The sequence below is a fragment of the Hoplias malabaricus genome, chromosome 11 (assembly GCF_029633855.1).
Source record: "Hoplias malabaricus isolate fHopMal1 chromosome 11, fHopMal1.hap1, whole genome shotgun sequence".
Classification (NCBI taxonomy): Eukaryota; Metazoa; Chordata; class Actinopteri; order Characiformes; family Erythrinidae; genus Hoplias; species Hoplias malabaricus.
In genome coordinates this window covers 28136299-28159727 of record NC_089810.1, presented here as the reverse complement: position 1 = coordinate 28159727, position 23429 = coordinate 28136299, and the positions used below count along the sequence as shown (strand labels likewise).

The 23429-nt window shown below is 36.7% G+C and overlaps 1 protein-coding gene across 1 annotated transcript; it reads left to right on the top strand.

The window, feature by feature from the left end:
• The first annotated feature begins 779 nt into the window (after positions 1-779).
• Positions 780-23079, top strand: gmps (guanine monophosphate synthase). The gene is made up of 16 exons (XM_066684817.1): positions 780-1041; positions 3512-3690; positions 5066-5180; positions 6095-6192; positions 6277-6380; positions 9138-9331; positions 9817-9982; positions 10107-10258; positions 10620-10793; positions 11189-11294; positions 14688-14803; positions 15348-15473; positions 17165-17280; positions 17560-17690; positions 18557-18729; positions 19496-23079. The coding sequence occupies exons 1-16, from the start codon at positions 1015-1017 to the stop codon at positions 19595-19597; spliced, it is 2079 nt and encodes a 692-aa protein (XP_066540914.1). The 5' UTR covers positions 780-1014; the 3' UTR covers positions 19598-23079.
• Positions 23080-23429: the final 350 nt, after the last annotated feature.

Sequence of the window (23429 nt, the reverse complement as noted above, 5' to 3'; positions counted from 1 at the left end):
CTGACACAAGGAATGCGACGCTGAAGCCCATGTCTTACATGCGTCTGTGTGGTGGTGGTTCTTGAAGCACTGACTCCAGTCTTTGTGAATCTCTCCCACATTTTTGAATTTTGGGAGCATGAAATTGTCCAAAATGTCTTGGTATGCTGAAGCATTAAGAGGGTTCCTCTCACTGGAACTAAGGGACCGAGCCCTGATATATTAGCTGATATAAGACTTGGATGCAGCTGTTCAGCCATGGAAAGCCATTTAGGCCCTTTATGCTATTTTCCCAGCACTATAAAAATGCCTGGAATATTCCCTTTAGAGTTACAGTGTGCAAAAGAGTCTGATATTATGACTGCTTTGGATGGTGGGTGTGAGGCCACAGTGAATATCAATGTGTTAACAGCCCTGTAAACATGTCTATGTAGAGTTGTTTGGATAAGCTAAAAGACATAAGATTGAAATAAATTGTTAAGGGAATTGCTGAACATTTATGCTTTGAAACATCAGTACTATAAACACAGTCTGAAAAACACAGATTCAAACAGCCTGGGTTTCTTACATCACAAACCTATGGGACCAATCCCCTAACATAATCTCAAATAATTTCACATTTTAAATAAAACGTTGTATTACTTTGAAGCAAAAATTACTCTCGCATGCCCTACATCATTGCATAGACTCTCTCTCTCTCTCTCTCTCTCTCTCTCTCTCTCTCTCTCTCTCTCTCTGTGAAAACTTTTCCACCTTAAAACTCCTCCTTCTTTTTGGACAGACTGCTCTTTAATGTCTGATCTCTGGGAGTAAAAATACCAAGGCTAGTTAGTAGTGCAGTCAACAGGCGAGCATTTCACACAACGTGGGAACAAGAAGGGAGCAAATCAAGGAGAGTGATCAGACCAAGGAGAGACTGACAAAAGCCCGAGAACCAACTGAGATCAGACTCTTGCTTTTCCACTCAGTAGCACACAGTAACTCAACCTGAATCGGGAGGAGCTGGTGGATTGTCCGCTTCACTTCAGACACTCAATGGCGCTGTGTAACGGGGATACCAAGGTCAGTAAATATTTTAAAAATTAAACCTTTAACTATAAATATTATTAGCCACATAGTCAAAGCTTTGCTAATCTTTTCTTGTACCGGCCACGGCCTGTCTGCCTCGGCTTAAAGCTGAAGTTGGCCGGCTTCTTTTTTTGGAATTCTTCTGTTCCACCTTAAATGGTGTCGCTGTTACATTGCATGACTGGGGTGCCAGACGGGAACTTAGGCTGCACCATTTAAGGTGGAACTGAAAATTCCAACTAAGTAGCTGGCGAATGAGAAACAAAAGCCTAGCGTGCACGTTTTGTAGCATTTTACCTGTCTATTATAACACATTCCTGCTGTTTAAGTCCTTCCCCTATTTAGAGAAATATTTCTACTTAATTTTTATATTATTTAAAATATCCAGAAGTCTTGTTTTGTCCGAGCTTGCTTCGCTATACGTTTCTACGTATATATGGCTAATGCTATGACGCTAACGAACGCTGCAGGACAACGTTAATGTTAGATTTGAGCGAAATTCTCGAGTTCTGTGTAATTTTATCTTCACTTATTAAACCGTAGGATAAAGCAATGAAACAACGGGACATTTTAAATGAGTTGTTTAAATTTATGTGGATGTAAAGTATATTTGAGATCACCGCGCTGCCTCAGCACTCAACTGTACAACGCAGGCCAATTTATATTTAGCTAACGTTAAATTATTATATATAAATTTGTGACTATTGTTGCATTTTTTCTACATCTTTATTACATTAGCCCTGTTTTTGAGCTGGCAGAGGATAGGAGGCTTGCAAAGTTTTCAGAAAAGTTTTAACCCGCCAAACCACGTGGGGAGTAACTTATTTCTGCTCCATGTTAAAAATATGGAGCCAAACTGTACAGTGTTTTCTCTTGACACTTTTCTGTTCACGAGACATATAACACCAATAGTTGGTTTTACTAGGTGTATTTGCTCCCTTTTTAAAAACATCTCAGTGAGTAAGTCTACATCGTTCCAGACATGACCAAAATACAGATGTTGTTATTAAATAGGAACTTTACTGCTGTTTACAGTTCAGTCATCACCATGTAAACACAACCATTCAGTTATTATTCTGTGAAATTAACCATTCCCACGAAACACCTAGAATAATATTTGTTCACATTGATGGTAATAGCAATACCTGGCGTGCTACTCAACAGAAAATTGTTAGTGCGTATTGCTTTATGTATTTATTTTTTTAATTTATTTTTATTTTTACAGTAGTTGGAACTTAAGGCTTTAGTGAGCTGTCTTTTACATTACAAACCAAAGCTAAAATAATTTATATGTGAAATAATGGACACAGCATTGATGGAGCTAAATGGCTAATACATTGACTTAATTATTAAATATTAAGTTACACAAATTAACAGAATAATGATGATTAATGCAAAATACTATAATTAATAATGATGAAATTGTGACACACACACCATCCCATAAAAAGCTTTTAACTTAACATGTGTGCTGTTTTTAAACGCCATTAAACCTTTCATGAGCTGTCACTACCATGATTGAGCATTTTGGCTTTAAAACTGCAGTGTTCCAATGACAGTTTTAAGGGGTCGCATTGAGACACTCAGGCTTTCTTATGTCCATTTTTGAGGATTTTTTAGTTTACTACATCATTTGAATTTAGCAGTTGTCCTACTCATTGTGTGAAATTTTCATGATGACTGGACCATATATAAATGCTCTAAAATTACATGAAATAAAATCTTTTTACAATTTAGGTCCATTGAAAGATATTTTTTTCCTTCTCCTGTAAAGTTACTATTTTGCAATGTAACAAGCACAGTTGATAATACTTTGATTATTTAAATTAATAAAGGCATCTAACACAAGTGTTGGAGAGGGCAGTATGACAAATCTTTGCTAAATTATGTGACATGCTTATTTGAGTGCATTCTGGATTTCATTAGTACTGATCAATGGCATATTTGTTTTAAAGATTGAGTTCCTGTTCATTTACAATATGTGAAAGATTAAAGAACACTTTAATCATTGGGATTTAAAAAATTGTGAAGTGTCTTGATTTTTATGTATTTATTTATTTTAAATATAACCGTTCCATAAACGATTGTATCTTCTCATACATGTGATTGCATTTCTAACATGCAGAACCACTAGATTTGCAAGGACCTCATACATGCCACAGTTCTGTGCTGCAAGTTGAGAAGACTGGTTCTACTGTTCACATGGTCTGCATATTGCCTAGCTGTGGTCATGCTCATGTTGTAGTCGGGTTTGTGGATTATATGAGGCATGCGTCTCCTATTTAAGCTTTCTGTGTCTGCTATAATGCTGACCAGAAAAGTCACATTTGTGTCATGCTGTTCTCATGCAGATCATGTGGCCCTTAATTTCATCATGAGGCTTAATGAATGTCGTTTCTTACTAATTATCCCATACAGATTGACATATATTGTTTTATTTTTATTCTATTTTATTTTTTTGCAGCTGGATATCAGTGGTGAGCCCAAAGATGCACTGTGTGACTACGAAGGGGCTGTGGTCATTCTGGATGCTGGGGCACAGTACGGTAAAGTGATTGACAGGAGAGTGAGAGAGCTGTTTGTCCAGTCTGAGATTCTGCCGTTAGAAACCCCTGCATTTGCAATAAGAGAACAGGGCTTCAGGTGAGGGGACAGATAATTTATGTCATATATAAACATTCTAAATAGATCTATTTTGGTTTCAGTGTAAAAACACATTTTTATCTCTTCCAAAGGAAAAGCCCCTTGTTAAACAGCTTTGATATTGCCGGTAAACTCACATAAGTGGTCTGGTTTCTTGGAAGCACCTAGTAGTAAAATTTTTTATTGTCATTGCACATGCATATACTTGGTTTTATATATATATATATATATATATATATATATATATATATATGGTTAATGCCAATCTAAAACTAATTACTGTAAGAAAACTTGTTGGCATGATATCTGCCTTTGCTGAACGTTGGGAACCAAGCCTGGTCATATTTCAGTGACCAGAAATAAGAGTACAAAGTTTTTTTTTTTGTTTTGTTTTTTTTTTTTTAAGGACCTTTTACGTCTTTTTGAACAGTTTTGATTAGACATCTAAAGGAATCACTGTTTGTTTACTCGTTTCACTTCTGTGTTTAAAAAAAAATAAAAAATAAATAAAACCATCATGGTGAACTCTCAAATTCATGATCTGGGTTTTTTTTGTTTTGTTTTGTTTGTTTGTTTTTTTTTTTTTAAACAAATGATCACAGAGCACGTCACAGGGAGATCATTTGGCTCATTTTACTAACCTTTTTTTTTTTTTTTACTCAAGACATGCTGTGTTTTTATTTTTTTATTTTTTATATATATTCCTGCCCTGCTTATTGTCTCTCCTAGCCTGCCCACGCATTTGCTGGACAGAGTGACATAGCACCTTAAACCACTAAGGGAGTCCAGCTGAGATACACATGCAGCAAATGTATAGTTATTACATACTATGTGAGCAATTTGTTTCCAATTTGTTTATTTTTTTCATGAAAATTAAAGACAAACCTATCCAAGGACATTGTGTGTTTTCTAAAGCTGTACCACTAATGGTTGTATCACATTATTATTCAAGATTGTAAATCAGTGAGTTGAGATGTATTCAAGTACAAAGTGTGCTGCACTACTTTGCTTTGGGACAGAGATTTTCACTCTACATAATCATGGTCCCAAAATGTCAGTATAAATGCAAGCAGAGGACAATAAATGTCCAAGAGGGTACCTTAAGATGTGGCATGGAAAATAATAAAGAAACAATAACAGGACCAAAAGCAAAAGAGAATTAAGCCTAGTCCAAAAATACATAGGATCCTGAATGTAGATTCACCACAGGACAAAAAAGAGAAAACTACACAAAAAATGACATTTCAAGACTGTTGTGTCGTCATTTTCTCTGATGTGGCTGCAGATGAAGCGCTTTGACTGCCCAGATATCTTTGGCAGTACCTTGTTGAGTGTGTACTGTACACCATGTTAAAAAGTGCTCTTCTGTTTTCAGGGCCATCATAATATCTGGAGGTCCTAACTCAGTCTACGCAGAAGATGCTCCCTGGTTTGACCCTGCCATATTCACCATTGGGAAGCCTGTTCTAGGAATCTGCTATGGCTTGCAGGTGAGGGAGGTGATGATATGATCTGGGTGTAATCCTCGACTCCACTCTCTCATTCAACACACACATCAACACAGTTGTTAAAACATCATTCTTCCACTTGCATAACATTGCCAAAATCAGACCATCCCTCTTTCAATCTGCGACCGAAACACTTATCCATGCTTTCATTTCCAGTCGTCTGGATTACTGTAATGCTGTCTTTGCTGGTATCTGCTCCACCTCATTCACAAAATTCAGCTGGTCTAGAATTCTGCTGCGCGTCTCCTCACCCACACTCGCATGCATCACCATATTATGCCTGTTTTTCAACATCTTTACTGGCTCCCAGTTACTGTATTCAATTCAAAATTTTTCTACTTGCCTATATAGCTCTTCATATGTCTGATCATCTTCTTCCCTATAAACCCTCCCTCACCCTCAGGTCCCGCATTGAGGGGCTACTTACCATTCCTCCATTCAACCTGCAAGTCTTTGGTGCCCAAGCTTTTTCTAGATTTGCACCTAGATTCTGGAATTTTCTTCCTCCTCTGGTTAAACGATCTTATTGTCTCTCCATATTCAAATCTAATATTAAATCATATAATTTCACACTTGCATATCTGCCTCAAGCCTAATTTGTTCTTCCACTATGTCCTGTCCTGCTATATCTAGCTCTGTCTAAGTGTATGTATCACGGTGTTCTTGTTATCTGTTTTCCTATTGTGTATTACAAATTGTAAGCATCTTTGGGTTAATGAAATGTTCTATATAAGAACAAATTATTATTATTATTATTATTATTATGGTTGTTTTATAGTTATTATGCATTTTAATTTCCTGACAAACAAAAATAATGTTGAATGAAAGATTTCATATGTATATAGTGTGTGTGTAATGTTTCAGTATATCTCACAGCTGTTTAATGTATGGAACAGATGATGAATAAAGTGTTTGGAGGTACAGTGCACAGAAAAAGTGTCAGAGAAGACGGTGCGTTCAGCATCGGTATAGACAACACCTGTTCCCTTTTCAGGTATGTGTTCATAGTGAGAATACACATTTCTTAGCTGTTGAAATATACCTCATGTGAGTGATGTATTATTTTGTGTTTGAGTAGGGGTCTACAGAAAGAGGAAACAGTGCTGTTGACCCATGGTGACAGTGTGGATAAAGTAGCAGATGGATTCAAAGTTGTTGCCCAGTCTGGAAACATAATTGCAGGTAAACAAAAAAAAAAAAGGTTTTTGGAATGTGCAATATCTGATATTATAAACATTTAAAATGGCAACAAACAACCCATTTCTATGTATAGATAGTGGTGTAAAGGCGCTGTGAGCCGTTGTTCTCAGCTCCTTTTTATCTTAGCTTGTCTGGCCCATTTACACTTTAGTCCCACCTTGTGGAAGCTTCGGCCCATGATTTGTTATGACAGTTACTGCAAACTCAGCATTGTACATGAAAAATGGCTGGGTGTAATACAAAACTTACAAGAGACAGTGGTGGTCCAAATATTTCTCTATGGAGGGGGAAAAAAAAACATTCTTCCAAAAATACCTTTCACACAGAACAACATAAGCCAAGAATCAATACTGGACAAAGTTTTCTGAGATGGAGAACATGAGGAAAGAAATATTATGGAGAAAAGCAATTTTAAACCTGAAAGTCCAGTCCAAGCAATATTCGTGTTTTTATTACAACGTATATATTAACTCCAGTAAAATTGTTTCACACTTCAGTTTAGCTAGCACACTGAAGAATTTTGTTGCTAAATGTTTATTTACCAGCACCTTATATGCATGTTCAGTTTCATCTTAAATGGCTGAATTTGTTATACCAACTCTGTCCCAAATCACACTATCTGCACTTTATTTTGTGTCATTCTGTCATCAGAGTGTCATTCTGATAATGAATTTTTTTTACAAACAGGATTCCAAAAAAGTTGGGACACTAAACTGAATAGTTTAGTGTTTTTGTATAAAAACTGAATGCAATGATGTGGAGGTGCTAACATCTAATATTTTATTCAGAATAGAACACAAATCACAGATCAAATTTTAAACTGAGAGAATGTATCATTTTAAGGGAAATATCTTGTTTCAAAATATCATGGCGTCAACAAATCCCAAAAAAAGTTGGGACAAGGTCATTTCTTTTACCACTTTGTGGCATCCCCCCTTCTTACAACACTCAACAGACATCTGGGGACAGAGGAGACCAGTTTCTCAAGTTTAGAAATAGGAATGCTCTCCCATTCATGTCTAATACAGGCCTCTAACTGTTCAATCGTCTTGGGCCTTCTTTGTCGCACCTTCCTCTTTATGATGCGCCAAATGTTCTCTATAGGTGAAAGATCTGGACTGCAGGCTGGCCATTTCAGTACCTGGATCCTTCTCCTATGTAGCCATGATGTTGTGATTGCTGCAGAATGTGGTCTGGCATTATCTTGTTAAAAATGCAGGGTCTTCCCTGAAAGAGATGATGTCTAGATGGGAGCATATGTTGTTGCCCATGCAACAAGCACTCATGCAACTCCATACTATCAGTGATGCAGGCTTCTGAACGGAGCGTTGATAACAACTTGGGTTATCCTTGTCCTCTCTGGTCCGGATGACATGGCATCCCAGTGTTCCATAAAGAACTTCAAATCGTGACTCATCTGACCACTGAACAGTCTTCCATTTTGCCACCCTTGGCTTCCTCTTTGCACTGTAGATTTTCAGCTGGCAACGGCGGATGGCACGGTGAATTGTGTTCACTGACAATGCTTTCTGGAAGTATTCCTGAGCCCATTCTGTTATTTCCTTGACAGTGGCTTTTTTGTTTGAGGTGCAGTGACGTTTAAGGGCCCACAGATCACGAGCATCCAGTAGAGTTTTATGGCCTTGACCCTTACGCACAGCAATTGTTCCAGATTCTCTGAATCTTTTGATGATGTTATGCATGGTTGATGATGATAACTGAAAAGTCTTTGCTATTTTACGCGGGGTAACACCATTCTGGTATTGCTGCATTATCTTTCTGTGCAACAATGGTGGAATTGGTGATCCTCTTATCATCTTGGCTTCAGAGAGACACTGATACTCTGAGAAGCTCTTTTTATACCCAATCATGTTGTCAATTGACCTAATTAGTGTTAATTGGTCTTCCAGCTGTTCGTTATATGCTCCATTTCCTTTTTCCAGCCACTTATTGGTACTTGTCCCAACTTTTTTGGGATTTGTTGACACTGTGAAATTTTTAATCAACATATTTTTCTTTTAAAATGTTACATTTACTCAGATTAAACTTTTGATCTATCATCTATGTTCTATTACGAATAAAATATTGACATTTGCCATCGCCACATCATTGCATTCAGTTTTTATTCACGATTTGTTTAGTGTCCCAACCTTTTTGGAATCCGGTTTGTATTTTATTTTTTTTTTTATTCCCTATGTAGTGAGCTGTTGTGCAGTTTGTGATAAAGGAGAGTAGTCATTAATTTTTGTTATTGAGCTCCATTTTGCTTTTCTGCTCCACGAGAGGTAGTGACATGGCTGAATATAAAGCATTTGTTTTGCTCTGGGATTCTATAATGTGACATCTCCTGGAGGACTGCCATATATAAGTCAGAGTATGAGCTGGTAATATGCCACTTTATGAAGCTTTGAATGTTATTTTCACACCCATTGAGTACTTTGGGGAAAAATGTTAGTGGATGTAGTTAAAACATATCAGCTCAGTTATTGATTTGTCTTTATGCATAACTTAGATTCTGCAAGATTATTGAGCTTATTTAAAGATCCCTTGAGTTAAACCAGAGGTTGTTCAGCTTCTCCCAGTCAAACTTTAGGACCATATGTCATGTTTCCAAGAATGAAAGTGCAGTGTTTAAGTTATAATTTATATTAAAACAGAAACATGACAAGATAATGCAGTTCTTTCACTGATTCCCACAGATTTAAGGAACAGTACTTGTAATGCATCTCTTTGTATCAGGCATTGCTAATGAACAGAAGAAGCTCTATGGCACACAGTTCCATCCAGAAGTGGATCTGACTGAACGAGGCATGGAGATGCTCAGGAACTTCCTTTTTGAGATTGCTGGCTGTACCAGCAACTTCACTGTTCAGAACCGACAACTGTCCTGCATCAGAGAGATCCAAGAGAAGGTGGACAAGTCCAAAGTGCTGGTGAGGAGCCATATGTACTCTGGGATGCCGTGTAGTTTTTGTCCAGAATTACAGATTACAAAATATAGTCTTCCAGTTACTACATGTGTTATGTGTTAGCTATAATTCACCATGTTTGAATATACACATTGCATTTTTCATCAAACCATTGTTGTAGATTTTGAATGCAAAATTTTATGTCCTTCCTGAAGCCAGGTGAATTCTTCCTTTAGTGTCTGCAAATTAGGTCTTATCTCTAGTGAATATATGCAGGCCTTTATTGGATTTAGATGCTTTCCAAACCCCTCAAACCATATTTTGCCTTCAGATTACTGTTTTTTAGACATTTTATTTATTTTTATTAGGTGTCTAATAATTACATGACATGAATGGATGATAGTGTATTACATAATCCAAAATACATTCAGCATTTGATAAATGATATTATTCCTGTAAACTGAATTAAAATACAGAGATCATCTTTAAGTCTTGGAATGTGTGTGTAGGTGTTATTGAGTGGCGGTGTGGACTCCACTGTGTGTACAGCCTTACTGAATAAGGCTTTGAACCAGGATCAAGTGATTGCTGTGCACATTGATAATGGCTTCATGAGGAAGAGAGAGAGCCAAAGTGTAGAGGAGGCACTTACCAAACTCGGCATTAAACTTAAAGGTACAACAGGCTGCTATTTACTCTAAAATGATTTAAAGCTTGCTTAAGTGTGTACTTTCAGATTTGTTTAGCTTCTATTATGCAAGCAGTTAAAAATGATGGAAAGCTCTTTGTTTCTCTATAGTTGTAAATGCCGCCCACACGTTCTATAATGGCACTACAACACTACCAATTTCTGAGGAGGACCGAACGCCCAGGAAACGCATCAGCAAGACCCTTAATATGACCACCAACCCTGAGGAGAAGCGGAAGATTATTGGAGATACCTTTGTGAAGGTAGAATATCTTAATGCAGGTCACCATGTTTGCTTGTTACATGGTGACTTATGCTAAACCAGAAAAGGATCCATATCTGAAACTGAAAATATTATTAAGACTACAAGTGAATATTTATTTGCTTAATATTTTATCCATAACCATGGGGAATTCATTTGTAGACTAATCTGAAAATCTCTTATATATTTTGTGTTAGTTTCTCCAAAAGCTTATTTAAACTCCTCTTAAAGTTAATTTAGAGGTCATACAATTAATTTTACCATGCCAGAGTTTGTAATATTCTGTGTGAGAATTTACAAATATTTATATTCTATATCTTCATAGCCTGTATTTAATGTATGCTGCTGTTCTTTGTGTTTAGGTGGCGAATGAAGTGATTGGTGAAATGAATCTGAAGCCAGAGGAGGTGTACTTGGCACAGGGCACGCTTAGACCAGACCTGATTGAAAGTGCCTCCCACCTGGCCAGTGGGAAAGCGGAGGTCATCAAAACTCACCACAATGACACAGAGCTCATCCGGAAACTCAGAGACGAGGCATGGTCTGATATTGCAGCTGTCAAAGAAGTTGATTTAAAATGATAACACTTTGTTGTTTACTTTGTGCTAGTGATATTACACTAGGCTGCTATGTGCAGTTGAGCCATTAATTAATCCACATTGCACAAACACAGTTACAGTTCTTCCTCTGTGCTGAAATTCTTGTTTATTGTAGTTTTAATATTGACATCTTAGAGCACAGTCAATATCTTAATGTGTTTCATGTCAACCTTAGGTCAATTTTACAAAGAACAGCAACATACTTTACTACGTTTTCAGCCGACTCGCACTGGATACATTTTGACTTGCCTGGAGCTAAGAAAATCTGACCTAACATGCAATCTCTAATTTTGTGTTTTGTTGTGTGTGCGTGTGAATGACTTGGCCACCAGGGGAAGGTAATCGAGCCACTGAAAGATTTCCACAAGGATGAAGTGCGGGCGCTTGGCAGAGAGCTGGGCCTCCCTGAGGAGATTGTCTCTCGACACCCTTTCCCTGGTGAGTACTAGGTGGAGCTTCATAAACCCTCACAAACAATCTTAGTAAGCATTTCTCAGAGAGGAACACTTCAGATACTTGGGACATTTTGTATTTAAAAAAAAAAACAAACAAAAAAAACATTTAACGTATTAGTTCAATTATCTGACCATGTGAGCCTAAATCTGAAAATGTATATATTTTTTCCCCATTTTATGGTCTCTTGTTGGAGACTGACATTCTGTACCTGTCTTCACCTAAACCCCCAACTGTCCATGCAACAGCAAATAATATCTTCCTACTTGTTAAGGACCAACAATAGACATAGTTACAAAGAGAAGCAATATCAACATTTACACGGCCACAGACTGGGAGAGGATGGGGCTCACAAGTGGGCTCCCAGCATACCTAGCAGCTTCCCTTGTGTCCTGTTAGGGGCATCTAATAAAGAACATTTACTAGCAGTATGGCTGTGTCAGAATCTAAATACTTTTTTTTTTTATCTAATGAAATTTAATTAAAGTAGTGAATAGTGAAAAAAGTGTTATAACCCTGGAACAGGATCGGACATGTGAAGAAAATATTAGTTCTTGTTAAAAATAAAAATCAAACAGAAAACTACAGTACAAGATAAAGTCTTTTACTGTATGAATAATAATGTAAAATCCTGATGAAGGCCAGGATTAGATGCAATAAATGATATTGAAGTGCAATGACTAAAAACAACGAAACAATTTATATTCTATGTACCTGAAAAAATGTTCTTCGAGGCTATACTTAAGTTTTCTGGTAACCATTTGTTTCAATCTATTTACACAATTTAAATATTTGCTAAATAAATGAATGAATTCTAATTTTTCAGGATTTTGCATCATTATTACAACAAATTTCTATGGTAAAAACACGAGTATTCAATGTTTACTTAGCAATGTGTTTAAGATTGCAGTGGAGTTTTCTGAGAATAGTTTGTGTGGTGCTAAATTAATGACATGAGTATTTGAATCTGAATGTTTTATTTTTTTATTATATTTTATATATGGGTGGGACTTTAACGTGTTAATTTCGATTAATAAATTTAATGCGTTTTAATCGCACTTTGCACCTATGGAAAGTTTTTCAGTGCATGAGTTCCAGGCATACAAATTATAATGACGCACAATGTGATGAACATGATGGAGATGACGGAAGAGAATGGGGAAATTGGGAGAATGGGAAATGGTGGATGGGAAATTTAAATACAAGAAATTTCCAGATGGAAGTACAAACACAAATGTTGTTATTTGCACTTTATGCAGGAAGGAGTTTGCTTATCACAGGAACACTTCCACCGTTCGTTACCACCTCAACATGAAAACATGTTGGGGCTAGCACACAGGTCAGCAATGTTAACAGTACAGTGATCCCTTGTTTTTCGCAGGAGATGCGCTCCAAGACGAATTTCCGCGTACCCTCCCTGTACTGTTAACAACCCACCCTTTGCATTAAACAGTCATTCTATAATGTTTTTTAGCTGGAACTACATGTGATATCCTATCAGTTTCTTTAATAGAGTAATTCCTAAGCTGTGATTTAGCGTAAGTAAATTTCACTCGGATGTGAACATGAACAATACATGTACTGTACGTAAGAAATACTTGTAAATTATATATTTTGTCACCTACAGGCCTAGTCTAACACATGTAAATAATAAAAAAGCCCCCTTGAACAAACCCTCGAAGTAGCGAATCCGCGAAAGATGAACCGCAAAATAGCGAGGGATTACTGTAATGCAAACAGTGTCGCCAGTCAACACTCGACCACATGTTGGGGTTCACATTCAGAAACAAAATGTCAAAGTTCACGTTAGACAAATTGACCAAAGGTAGTAAACTGGTGGGAAAATAAACAAGATTTTGAATTTAGGCTTATATTCATTGATTCATTCATCAACCAAACTTATATCAATATTTCTCATGCTAAATATTGAAATATGATTAATTTTGATTAAGTAATTACAAAGCTTCTAATTAATTCAATTAATGTTTTTAATCAAGCCACACCCCTAATATTTTACATTTGAGGTAGTAAAAAATTCAGATAAAAAAAAATACAGAACCTAAATACAAGTCTAAAAAATTCAGATTGCAAAAATATGAATCTGGGCTTCTCAGGAAAATTTAAATTCCACAGAGATGGAACATAGCATTAGGCAAATACAGTGCCCTCACCAATCACAGAGCACTCACATTATCCCAATTCCTGTCCTGAGCCCTTTAGCACTTTAACCCTCTGGAGTCTGAGGCCTTTCGGCCACGTCTGAGGTGATCTAACATGCCTTGATATTTTAACAAATTTCACATACCTTAAAAAAGGTTTGTTCCCAAAAATCTACATATGCTAATATTCAGCACAAAACCAGCAACAATAATGTGAGGGAAGTATGTATATCATTCATGTCTATTTTAAATGGTGCCACATTTGTAAGGAACATGCATTTGTGGGATGAGCAGTAGAGCTGAGTATGTGGGTAGCACCCATAATTTTTTTCCAAATCTCTGCCATTGCCAAACAGCTTATTTTGCTGTTGCTGTTGACACTTGTTTTGAGCTTCTGGTACCCCCAGCTACTGCTAATCATCGGATGTCAGAGACAGACCACGAAGCGGGCGTCCCAAAAAGACGACACCCCAAGTACATTGTTTCCTCATCCTGTCAGCACTTAGGTACCATAGGCTGTTGCTGTTCAGAGTGACCAACACAACCATGTTTGGCTGACTTGCGACAAATGTTTTTTCCTGAGAAGCCCACTGGTTGACCTTTTGGTCTAGGTTCTTACTTTAGCAATCTGAATTTTTAGACTTGATTTTTATAGGTCTGTATATTTTTAAATATCAAAATTGTCATGTGAATTTTTCAAATCTGTGTATTTTACCACTTAAATTTTGACGTTAATCAAATGCCATACAAAAATACTTAAAATATAAAACATTGAGACAAAATATAATTAAAATATTCAAAATTCAGATAAACATAATTCTAATATTCAGATTCAAATACTTGTGTCAGCTCCATAAGTTATTCACCATTTAGAGGTTGCAGGTTTCAAGAAGAGAGGTAAAGCATGTCAGCTCTCCCATTCGGATGGTATAGTCCTACTACTTTTATCACAAGATTAAAAAAAATGTACAAATACCCTCACTATCAAGTACATTTTTAAAGTGTGTGTGTGTGTGTGTGTGTGTGTAAAATTACTATACAAGTTTGAGCCCATTTGTTTTAGCCTCAAATGGTCAGAAAATTGAACAGATAAATCTTACTGACTTTTTTTAATCGTCTTGAATGTTTAACTCACAAAAGTACAAAGAAAGGATTTCCAATGCGATGCATTTACTGCTTTTTCTTAAGAGTATGACCTGTGTATGTTTGTACTCTACAGGTCCAGGATTAGCTATTAGAGTCATCTGCGCTGATGAACCATATATCTGCAAAGATTTTGCTGAGACCAACAACATTTTGAAAATTATCACAGACTTCTCTGCCAGTGTTAAGAAGGTTGGAGGGAGTTTTCCTGAGTAACAAACATGGTTATTAGGTCTTTCACAAAGTAGCAGTTTAAAAACATACAGTAAGGTAATAGCAAAAAACCCAAAGGTTCAATATAAGTTAAAAGTAAAATCCTTTTTCTTTTCTTTAGAAAAACAGGCTTGTTTTGACCCTAGCCTTTAGAAACTTAAATCCAGGTATTAGTCTTGTTACTGTGGGCAAACGGTATACATGTGCAAAGTGGCCATATAATGACCAAAGGGCTACAGCAATTTTCACACTTTTTAGAATTAAACTGCGTGGTCAGATCTGAGGTATAAACAGAATATTGTAATATTCTGTTTTTTAATTTAAGATAAAGTACATTACATTTTAACATATTAGGTTTTGTTACACTGGATTTCAGGGGAGTTTATTTTTATTTTGAAAGATGACGATACACAATTCTAAAAACTTGGACCAACATCAGAGTGTGTAATCATGAAAATGATTCTGATTTGAAATATTTATTTAATGTAGATGTGTATTTGAATGTCACGTTTTTCCTGTGCAGCCACACACACTGCTGCAGAGAGTGAAGTCTTGCATATCAGATGAAGAAGAGGAGAAACTAATGCAGATCACTAGCCTTCATTCACTAAATGCCTTCCTGCTACCAATCAAAACCGTAGGAGTACAGGTGAGCTTCCTCACTTTCATCAGAAGATTTTTTTTATAAAGAAAAAACAGATTTTTAAAAATGTATTAACCTCCTCAGTCAATTAATTGAGCCTTTGTTAAATTGAACTTGTCAAGTTTTCCCTTTTTTAACTTGAGGATATACACTCTTCCCTATTTTAACCAGACATCATCTTTTTATTCTCTAAACTTTCTCTCACTAATGTAGGTATTTAGCGTTGTTTTTACTGTAATTAAATACTACTTGCTTTCTCAAACTAGCCTGTGTCTGTTCCACAGTTTCAAGTTAAGTATGTTTCTCAAAACCCATTTCTGCTCTTCCCTGACTGAGTCACTTCCTCCGTATTTGGAACATTGTGTGTCTTTTAAACTGTTGTCCCAGTTCTGTGGTTAACCTCAGACATCATGAGAGAGTATTGGCATTCTATTTCAGTCTGCATTTCTCTCTCTCTCTGTCTCTCTCACTCTCTCTCCCTGTCCCATAATATTTGTGTGGCAGAATGTTTGTTTTAGTATGAGAGGTGTGTTCAGGCTGGATTTTAAATAAACTGTGGAACTGCCCAGCAACAGTAATAGTTCTATTTACTTTCATTACTTGGGTTCAGAAAAGTATGGTCATACATGCTGCTTTTAGAAATGTTCACCTCCAGTGTGTGAATAATGAAAGTGTCTGATGATGTGAAGCCCTTTTTCTAGAAAGCATGCAGATATTAAGCATATTTATTTTATTTATCTGTCAATCAAACAATATTAATGATTTGATCCTGAAATTTTAACTGAATTAAATTCAGTAAATACAATCTATAGTAGACATATCCACTTCTATACAAGGTTGTTTCATTTTAACATTCAATATATGTTGTTTAAGTTCTTTAGTAAATGTCTGTGACATGATTCCACCAAAATGCCACAAGGGTCAAACAATACAGCAGCATTCTTCTCGTCTAAATAGCACTGTTCAGAACAGGGACCAAGGAGCAGAAACACATTTATTTATTTATTTCCTTTGTTTTTGGAAGAGGCGAGACAACTGCACTCTATGTAAGATTAGGCTAAAAGTCAAGAATGACTTATTTTTCCTGACTTGGGCAGCCTACAAAAATTACTGGATTGTTTTATTTCACATTTTGTGGGTGGGTAATCTCCAGATCCTTAAACGTATGTGCTAATGCACATAACATGATTTTTAATTTATTTGTTTTTCATAATATGCCCCCTTTTTTAAAGTTGAAATAGCAGTGTTCCTTGTAAAATGATTTAATTATGTAGATTTTTCTAAGGCCCAAATTTGTGACAAGCAAACAAGTTACAGTTTGGGTTAAATGTTCACTTCTTGCTTGACTTTTGAAATATTGTGGCAGATATAGGTTTTCACTCAGCTTAAACCTCTCTGTTTGGATACTGTGCATGTCTCCCTCTGAGTATGGTGCACTGGGACAGGACTGGGTGTTCTTTCAACACACTTCCTGTCACAGAACCACACACTGCTAAAATTATCCTGCTGCTTACAGTCTAGGTTTTGGGAGTGAGAAGTTTCGGAACAGCTGAATACTAAGTTGCAAACAGGTCATCCATGAAGTTTTATGTGTATTTATATTTTGCAGACATCTCATTTAGTACATGTTATTTCCATTAAGTTCTCTTATCAAAATATATTTTTCTCTGGCATATGTAAGTTGTTCTGTTGTGCAGGGTGACTCCCGGTCATACAGCTACGTGTGTGGGGTGACCAGTAAAGAAGCTCCTCACTGGGAATCACTTATGTTCCTCTCCAGACTCATCCCTCGCATTTGCCATTCCATCAACAGGTACAATTACAGGTCTTCGTTATATTCCCCATATTTTAAGGCTGTATTAGTTTATGAATTCAGTTGAGGACATTTTAACAAAATAATTGTTATATCCCTGTACCGCTGCTTTTAATAAATACTAAAAGGGCCTGAGTACAGAGTTATGATTCAGGATAAGTTTGTATTTTACTTTCTCTCAAATTCTTTCCAGACTTTTTTGAAACACTATAATGTGTTTAGATTGTTTGGATTTAATGATCTTATTTGCTGCTGCTTTCTTTCCCTGCCCTACACTAGAGTTGTATATGTCTTTGGGTCACATGTAAAGGAACCTCCCACTGATATCACGCCAACCTTCCTGACCACAGGAGTACTGAGCACACTCAGACAGGCGGATTTTGTGGCCCACTCCATTCTGAGAGAGTCTGGTAAGAGCTGCTTTGCTTGCGTAGAGGTTTTAACAATTACAGGAGGTCCTCGGGTTACGTCAGTCCCGAGTTACAATGTTTCATGGTTACGACACATCTCCCATTTACTGTAGAAAGCCTTGTTTCGACTTAAGTGGTTTAACGTCGTAACGCGAACTTCGTGTTTGGTGTGCGCGGTGGAAGAATACACGGTTACGCGGCTCGGGACCGAGGAGGATAGGTGTTAGGTTAAGTGCTTACAGTATGTTATTTACGTACAGTATGTACGTATGTTCCGACTTACACCAAAAATTGGTTTACGACGCGATGTAGGAACGGATCAGCGTCATAAGTCGAGGACCCCCTGTATTTGACTTTTACATGAAGGTTAAACCTAATTCCAGTGGTGGACAAAGTACACAAGCTATGTACATGAGTAAAAATATAGGTACTCTAGGTAAAATATTACTCCAGTAAAGTAGAAGTCCTCATTGTAGTTCTCCACTTGAGTAATTACAAAACTATTTACCTTCAAATGTATTTAAATATCAAATATAAAAGTACCATGATTTATTATGGTTCAAATGTCTTATTTTAATTTTTGTACCAAGACTCGTAATACTAATGTAACTGCATTTTTTTTTTAAATATTACACTAAGGATATAATCAATGTTACATATGTGGACTTCTGTAAAGTATAGAACTTCATGAAACAAAAATGCCAAAGCCATTAAACAAACATTAGAAAAATGACCTTACAAAGACACACTTGGTAGTCTTACAAACACAAATAACATCATAAAAAGCAGAATAAAACCTGCAACAGTACTAAACGAATCTTTGAAAGCCTTATTATTTAAATAATAACAATGTCATGTTTCTCCAGGGTATTCGAGTAAGGTCAGTCAAATGCCAGTGATCCTTGTGCCACTGCATTTTGACCGTGACCCACTGCAGAAGCAGCCATCCTGCAGACGCTCTGTTGTCATCAGAACGTTCATCACCAGTGATTTCATGACTGGCATCCCTGCTGCACCTGACAACCACATCCCTGAGGAGGTGGGCATCTAGTCATCTTGCTCAGCTCAGTTTGCCTGTGCAAAGCACTGGGTTTTCTGTTGGTCTTTGATTCAGGTTCAGCGTAGACAGTTTTTAGTGATTTGTCAGTTCAGCTAGATTACAAACATTTAAACAAGTGTTGCAGCATGGGCTGGCCTTTCAGGAATATTTTAATGAGAATATTGAGGTGGTGCAGTTTTCCCTTCATATAAGCCAGTTCTACATCTGCCAATTTGGCCAAATACGAAAATATTACAATTAAGTCCAAAAGCTCTACAAAGTAAATTTTGAAATTTCTGCACCCCGGGCATTGTGCTAATGCATTGATAATAGCTATTATTCACCCGTAATCTATAGATATTAATTATACCAGAGGATGTGTGTAAGTTGTAGGCTGACATTGTGTTATTTCATATTAGGGACTTGGGCAAACACGGATTTTAATATTCATGGAGACCTACCAGGACTAAGGACAACTGTCAAAAACCTTTTTGGAATGAAACTGCAGATTTATTTTGGCTTTTCATAGAAAAATAAGTGGAATTATGGCCAGTTTTATTCCCTGGAAGTTATTTTGTGGCAGAACATCTCGTAAAATTACACAAAATTAAATTTAAATTATCATCAAACTGTTTAGGGGATTAAAAAAAAAACAAAAAAACATTTGGGTATACATTCTTTTACCTCTTTGCTTCCAAGTCAGTTTGAGTGTAGATTTATATGGTCCCTGCTAATACTAATGTCCAGTGGCCTTGTTTGTCCGTAGGTGGTGCTGAAGATGGTCAGCGAGATAAAGAAGATCCCAGGAATCTCCAGGGTGATGTATGACCTCACATCCAAACCTCCAGGAACCACAGAATGGGAGTAGAGTGGAGCAGCGGACTGTCTCTTCGGCTTCTCTCCCTCTTTATTTTTCTGTACCTCTCTTTCCCTTCCTTTTCCTCCTCCCCATCCTAAAAAAAACGGTGTTGCCATATCCCCAAGCCCTCCAAAATACCTCCCACCCCAACTTTCAAAGAATACAACATTCCCTACAATGGCAGGCAGTACTGTGATTAGCACACACCTGAAGCCGCTATTTCAACACTGCCTCAATTTCTGGGGCTTTTAATATTGTTATTATTGAATAAACAGCTCATCATTGATTTCTAATGATGGTACAGTTCTCTAAGTTTATTTCAGGTATCAGCCCTCTGTGTTGTGACCGACTAATGATACTCTGCTGTGAGTGCTAAAATGTGGAAGGTCTGATTTCGAAACAGCTTGTTGACAGGCAGTGTATTTAAAATTTGAGTTTTCCAGCATCAAGGTTTTATTTTCTTCATAAACCACTGCTGGTGCACTGCTGTCTTTTTGAATATATTTTAGTCTCGGGTGGTATTTATTATGAAGTTAGCTGCAGGCAGTAGTAGCTCATGTTCATTCACTCATTGATGTGACCAATCAGTATGTTGTGTGTGTGTGGGTTTTTTTTTTATTTTTTTTTAATGTTTATGTTTATTTGCCAAATATAGTTGACGATTTGAGGTCATGTCGTTCTCTCGCTGTGGAGAAATATGACCAATGGAACAGAAACATTCTGCTGTGAAGGAGCTTCCAGAAGTGGTGGAAGCTTCCTGGACTTTGGTGCCTGGTTCTTTGTCTTTTTCTCATTTTGTTGGATTTTTCTTTCTTTTCTTTTCAGGGACTGATCCAGACTTACTGACACTCCTACAGCGAGGAGCAAGCTAACACATGCTGCATATATTTTAGGTTTTCTTTTTTTTGTTTTGGGTTTTTTGCTTGCTTTTTAATGAAAATGTTGATGATGGTCATAAGACGTGGAATATGAGAGAGAGAGTAATGTTATATGTCATTGTCTGCTTTTTTTTTTTTTTTTTTTTTTTTTTTTTCAGGCAATATTATTTGATGGAAAACATGGAGGGTATATTAAGGTCCATGTATTTGTCCAGTAAAGTAAAGTTTAGACCCTAAAATGGTTTATTATTTAAGCATTCAGCTCATAACAGTAATATACTATATGCTCTCCTTAATTCCGAAAATTTCTGTGGAGGCTTTACAATAGCTTTTGAATTATTTCTATGATTTGATTTCATTCAGCCATGAAGGCAGTGGTGTAAATTGCGCTAAATATTTTGAATCATGAATCACAAATAACAATCTAGCCCTATGAATGAAAAAAGCAGGTAAGAAATAGCTTTTACTGAGCAAAAATATTAAGACCCTAATTCCCTCTTTATGTGTATTCCTTAAAACAGACTGTATCTCATATGGCTCCATATTCCCTACAGAGTGCATGAACAACACACACACACACACACACACACACCCACCCCTTCTCCACTGAATATCCAGTAGAGATCAGTGTACTCATGGCTTATCTATATATTATACTCTGTTCGGATACAGTAGCCATTTTTATAAGACTTAACAAGTTCACTAGGTAGGGAGCCATTTGACATTGAGTCAGATTGTTGCCTGTTGTTCATCCTGGCCACTTTGGCCATGGGGTCATCATGTCTGCTCCTGCACATAGGTTTTGTGTACAGGAACATGTTTTTGCACATGAAATGCATCTTGTTTTTAACACTTAAGGCCTTGGTGCTTTTCCTCTGTGTAGCGGCGTAGTTGTTTTGTGGTTGGACCGAGGATGTTTTGAGCAGGTGACAGAGAATAGGCCTTCCTCCGGTCATTCCTTTGTTCATAAGCTGCACATCAAGGCAGATTGCCTTTGTAAACTTTAAGTGGCTTTTTGGTCTAAATAAGGGTCAGAAGGGTCTTGGTTCTGGCCCTCTACTATATAGAGGTTTGTTTGGGTTAAAAAAAATATTAAGGCCAGCACTCAAACCTCGTATGTAGATAAGATTTGAAGTGTCATAACAATGAATAACATGCCTAGCTATTTATTGTCTTCATATGTTTTATATCACAATCCTCTGTTTTGAATAGAGAAAAACGAGGAAAAAGTAAATGCAAGATGGACTCATTCCTTGTCTTAACTGCAAACTCATTCTTAACAACTCTCCCTCTGTCGCCTTTTATGTGTTTTACTTGTGTCTGCTCAAAGAAAAATCAATTACAAATTAACTTTAAAATTTGTGGTGGGTTGAACTGCAGTATGATGTGGTATTCAGTTTGATTTATGCAATTTTTTTTTTTTGTATAAAAATGAACAAATGTTCTTTTCCCCTAAGTATTGTGCCTCAAAACCAAGCCACTGCATGCAGTCTCCTGAAGAACTTAAATTTGTATGAGATCTGAGCTTTAATAAATAAGTCCATGTTTAAATTTTGTTCAGGTGGCTGATTTGTTAATCCTCTTGAAGATTTAGTTAACTGAATATTTTTTCACTGAGCAGCTTCCAAGTATTTAAATATAGCCACATTTAGAATTTGATGTCTGCAACACACTGCAAATAAGTTGGGATGTGTCCCATGTTTTAAATTGTGTAACATCACCTTTCCTTTTCTCTCTGTGTCTGTGTGGGTTTCCTCTGGGTGATCCGGATACCTCCCACGGTCCAAACAACACGCTGGCAGGTGGATTGGCTACTTTTAAGTGTCCTTAGGTGTGAGTATGTGTTGCCCTGTAAAAGATTGGTGCCCCCTCCAGGGTGTGACATGGCTTGCGCCCAGCGATTCCGGGTGGGCTCCGGATCTGTGCGCACACATGCCCAGAGTGGTGGACAGCACTAGCCACGGCACCCAGGTAGCAGTTGGGGGTTTTACATGTTATGTTCAAGGGCACTTCAGTCATGACCTACCAGCTCTGGGGAGAAAACATAATTGAGGGAACATTCCAAAACAATGTTCCCAAAAACCAAAATAGGACATAGCAGCATTCTAAGAACATTCCAAGACAACTTTCCTAGAATATTAAATTATTGGTGTAAATAAGTTAAACTTAAGAAACATAATCTGATAATTTAAAAAAAATGGAAAAATTCATGTTGAAGGAACACTCCAGTGCAGCGTTCTCTCAACCAAAATGGAATGTTAGGGGTACTTTCTAAGAATGTAATTTTAGCTGGGAGAGGGCATCGAATTCAAAATTTGTATCTTCAAAAGTTGGTCAGAAGAAACTTTGGAGATCGCAGATTAATTAATGGTTTTATTGCAGTTTACCAAATGTCCCACCTTTTTTGGAAATAGGGTTTGTATAATTAAAATAAGATTTATTTACTAATTGGCCAAAGTGTTAATATACATACTTCATTTAATCTCTCATAACAGAGAGACAGTGGGGTCTTTTGCCCCAACTAGGAAGCTGTATTGGATATTGTAACGTAATTTTAATGTTTTGTAAATTTTTAAGTGCCCTTTAATAAAATTCTGAATTCTGAGAATTTCAGCTAACAGTTTTATTCAGTTGTAATTGTAATTTGTTTTACCAAGTTAAAGGGTTAAAGTTTCACTCCTCTCTGTGTCTGATGGACACAAGACTGAGATGTTCATGTTAGCTCACTGTGAAAGAATCCTTAATGGAAAAACACCACCTGTCAATCCTAATGTAAATGTAATGCATGAGGTTTTAAGTCCTTGATCAGAATTTGACATAATGCTTGTCATATTAACAGATTCAAATCAGTAACACATAAGGACGTCTTGCCATTTTCTGATGGAAATAAGGGACTCTACTCTGAATCAAGGTTTTTTTTTTTTTTTTTTGTTTTGTTTTTTGTTTTTTTTTAAATATATAGT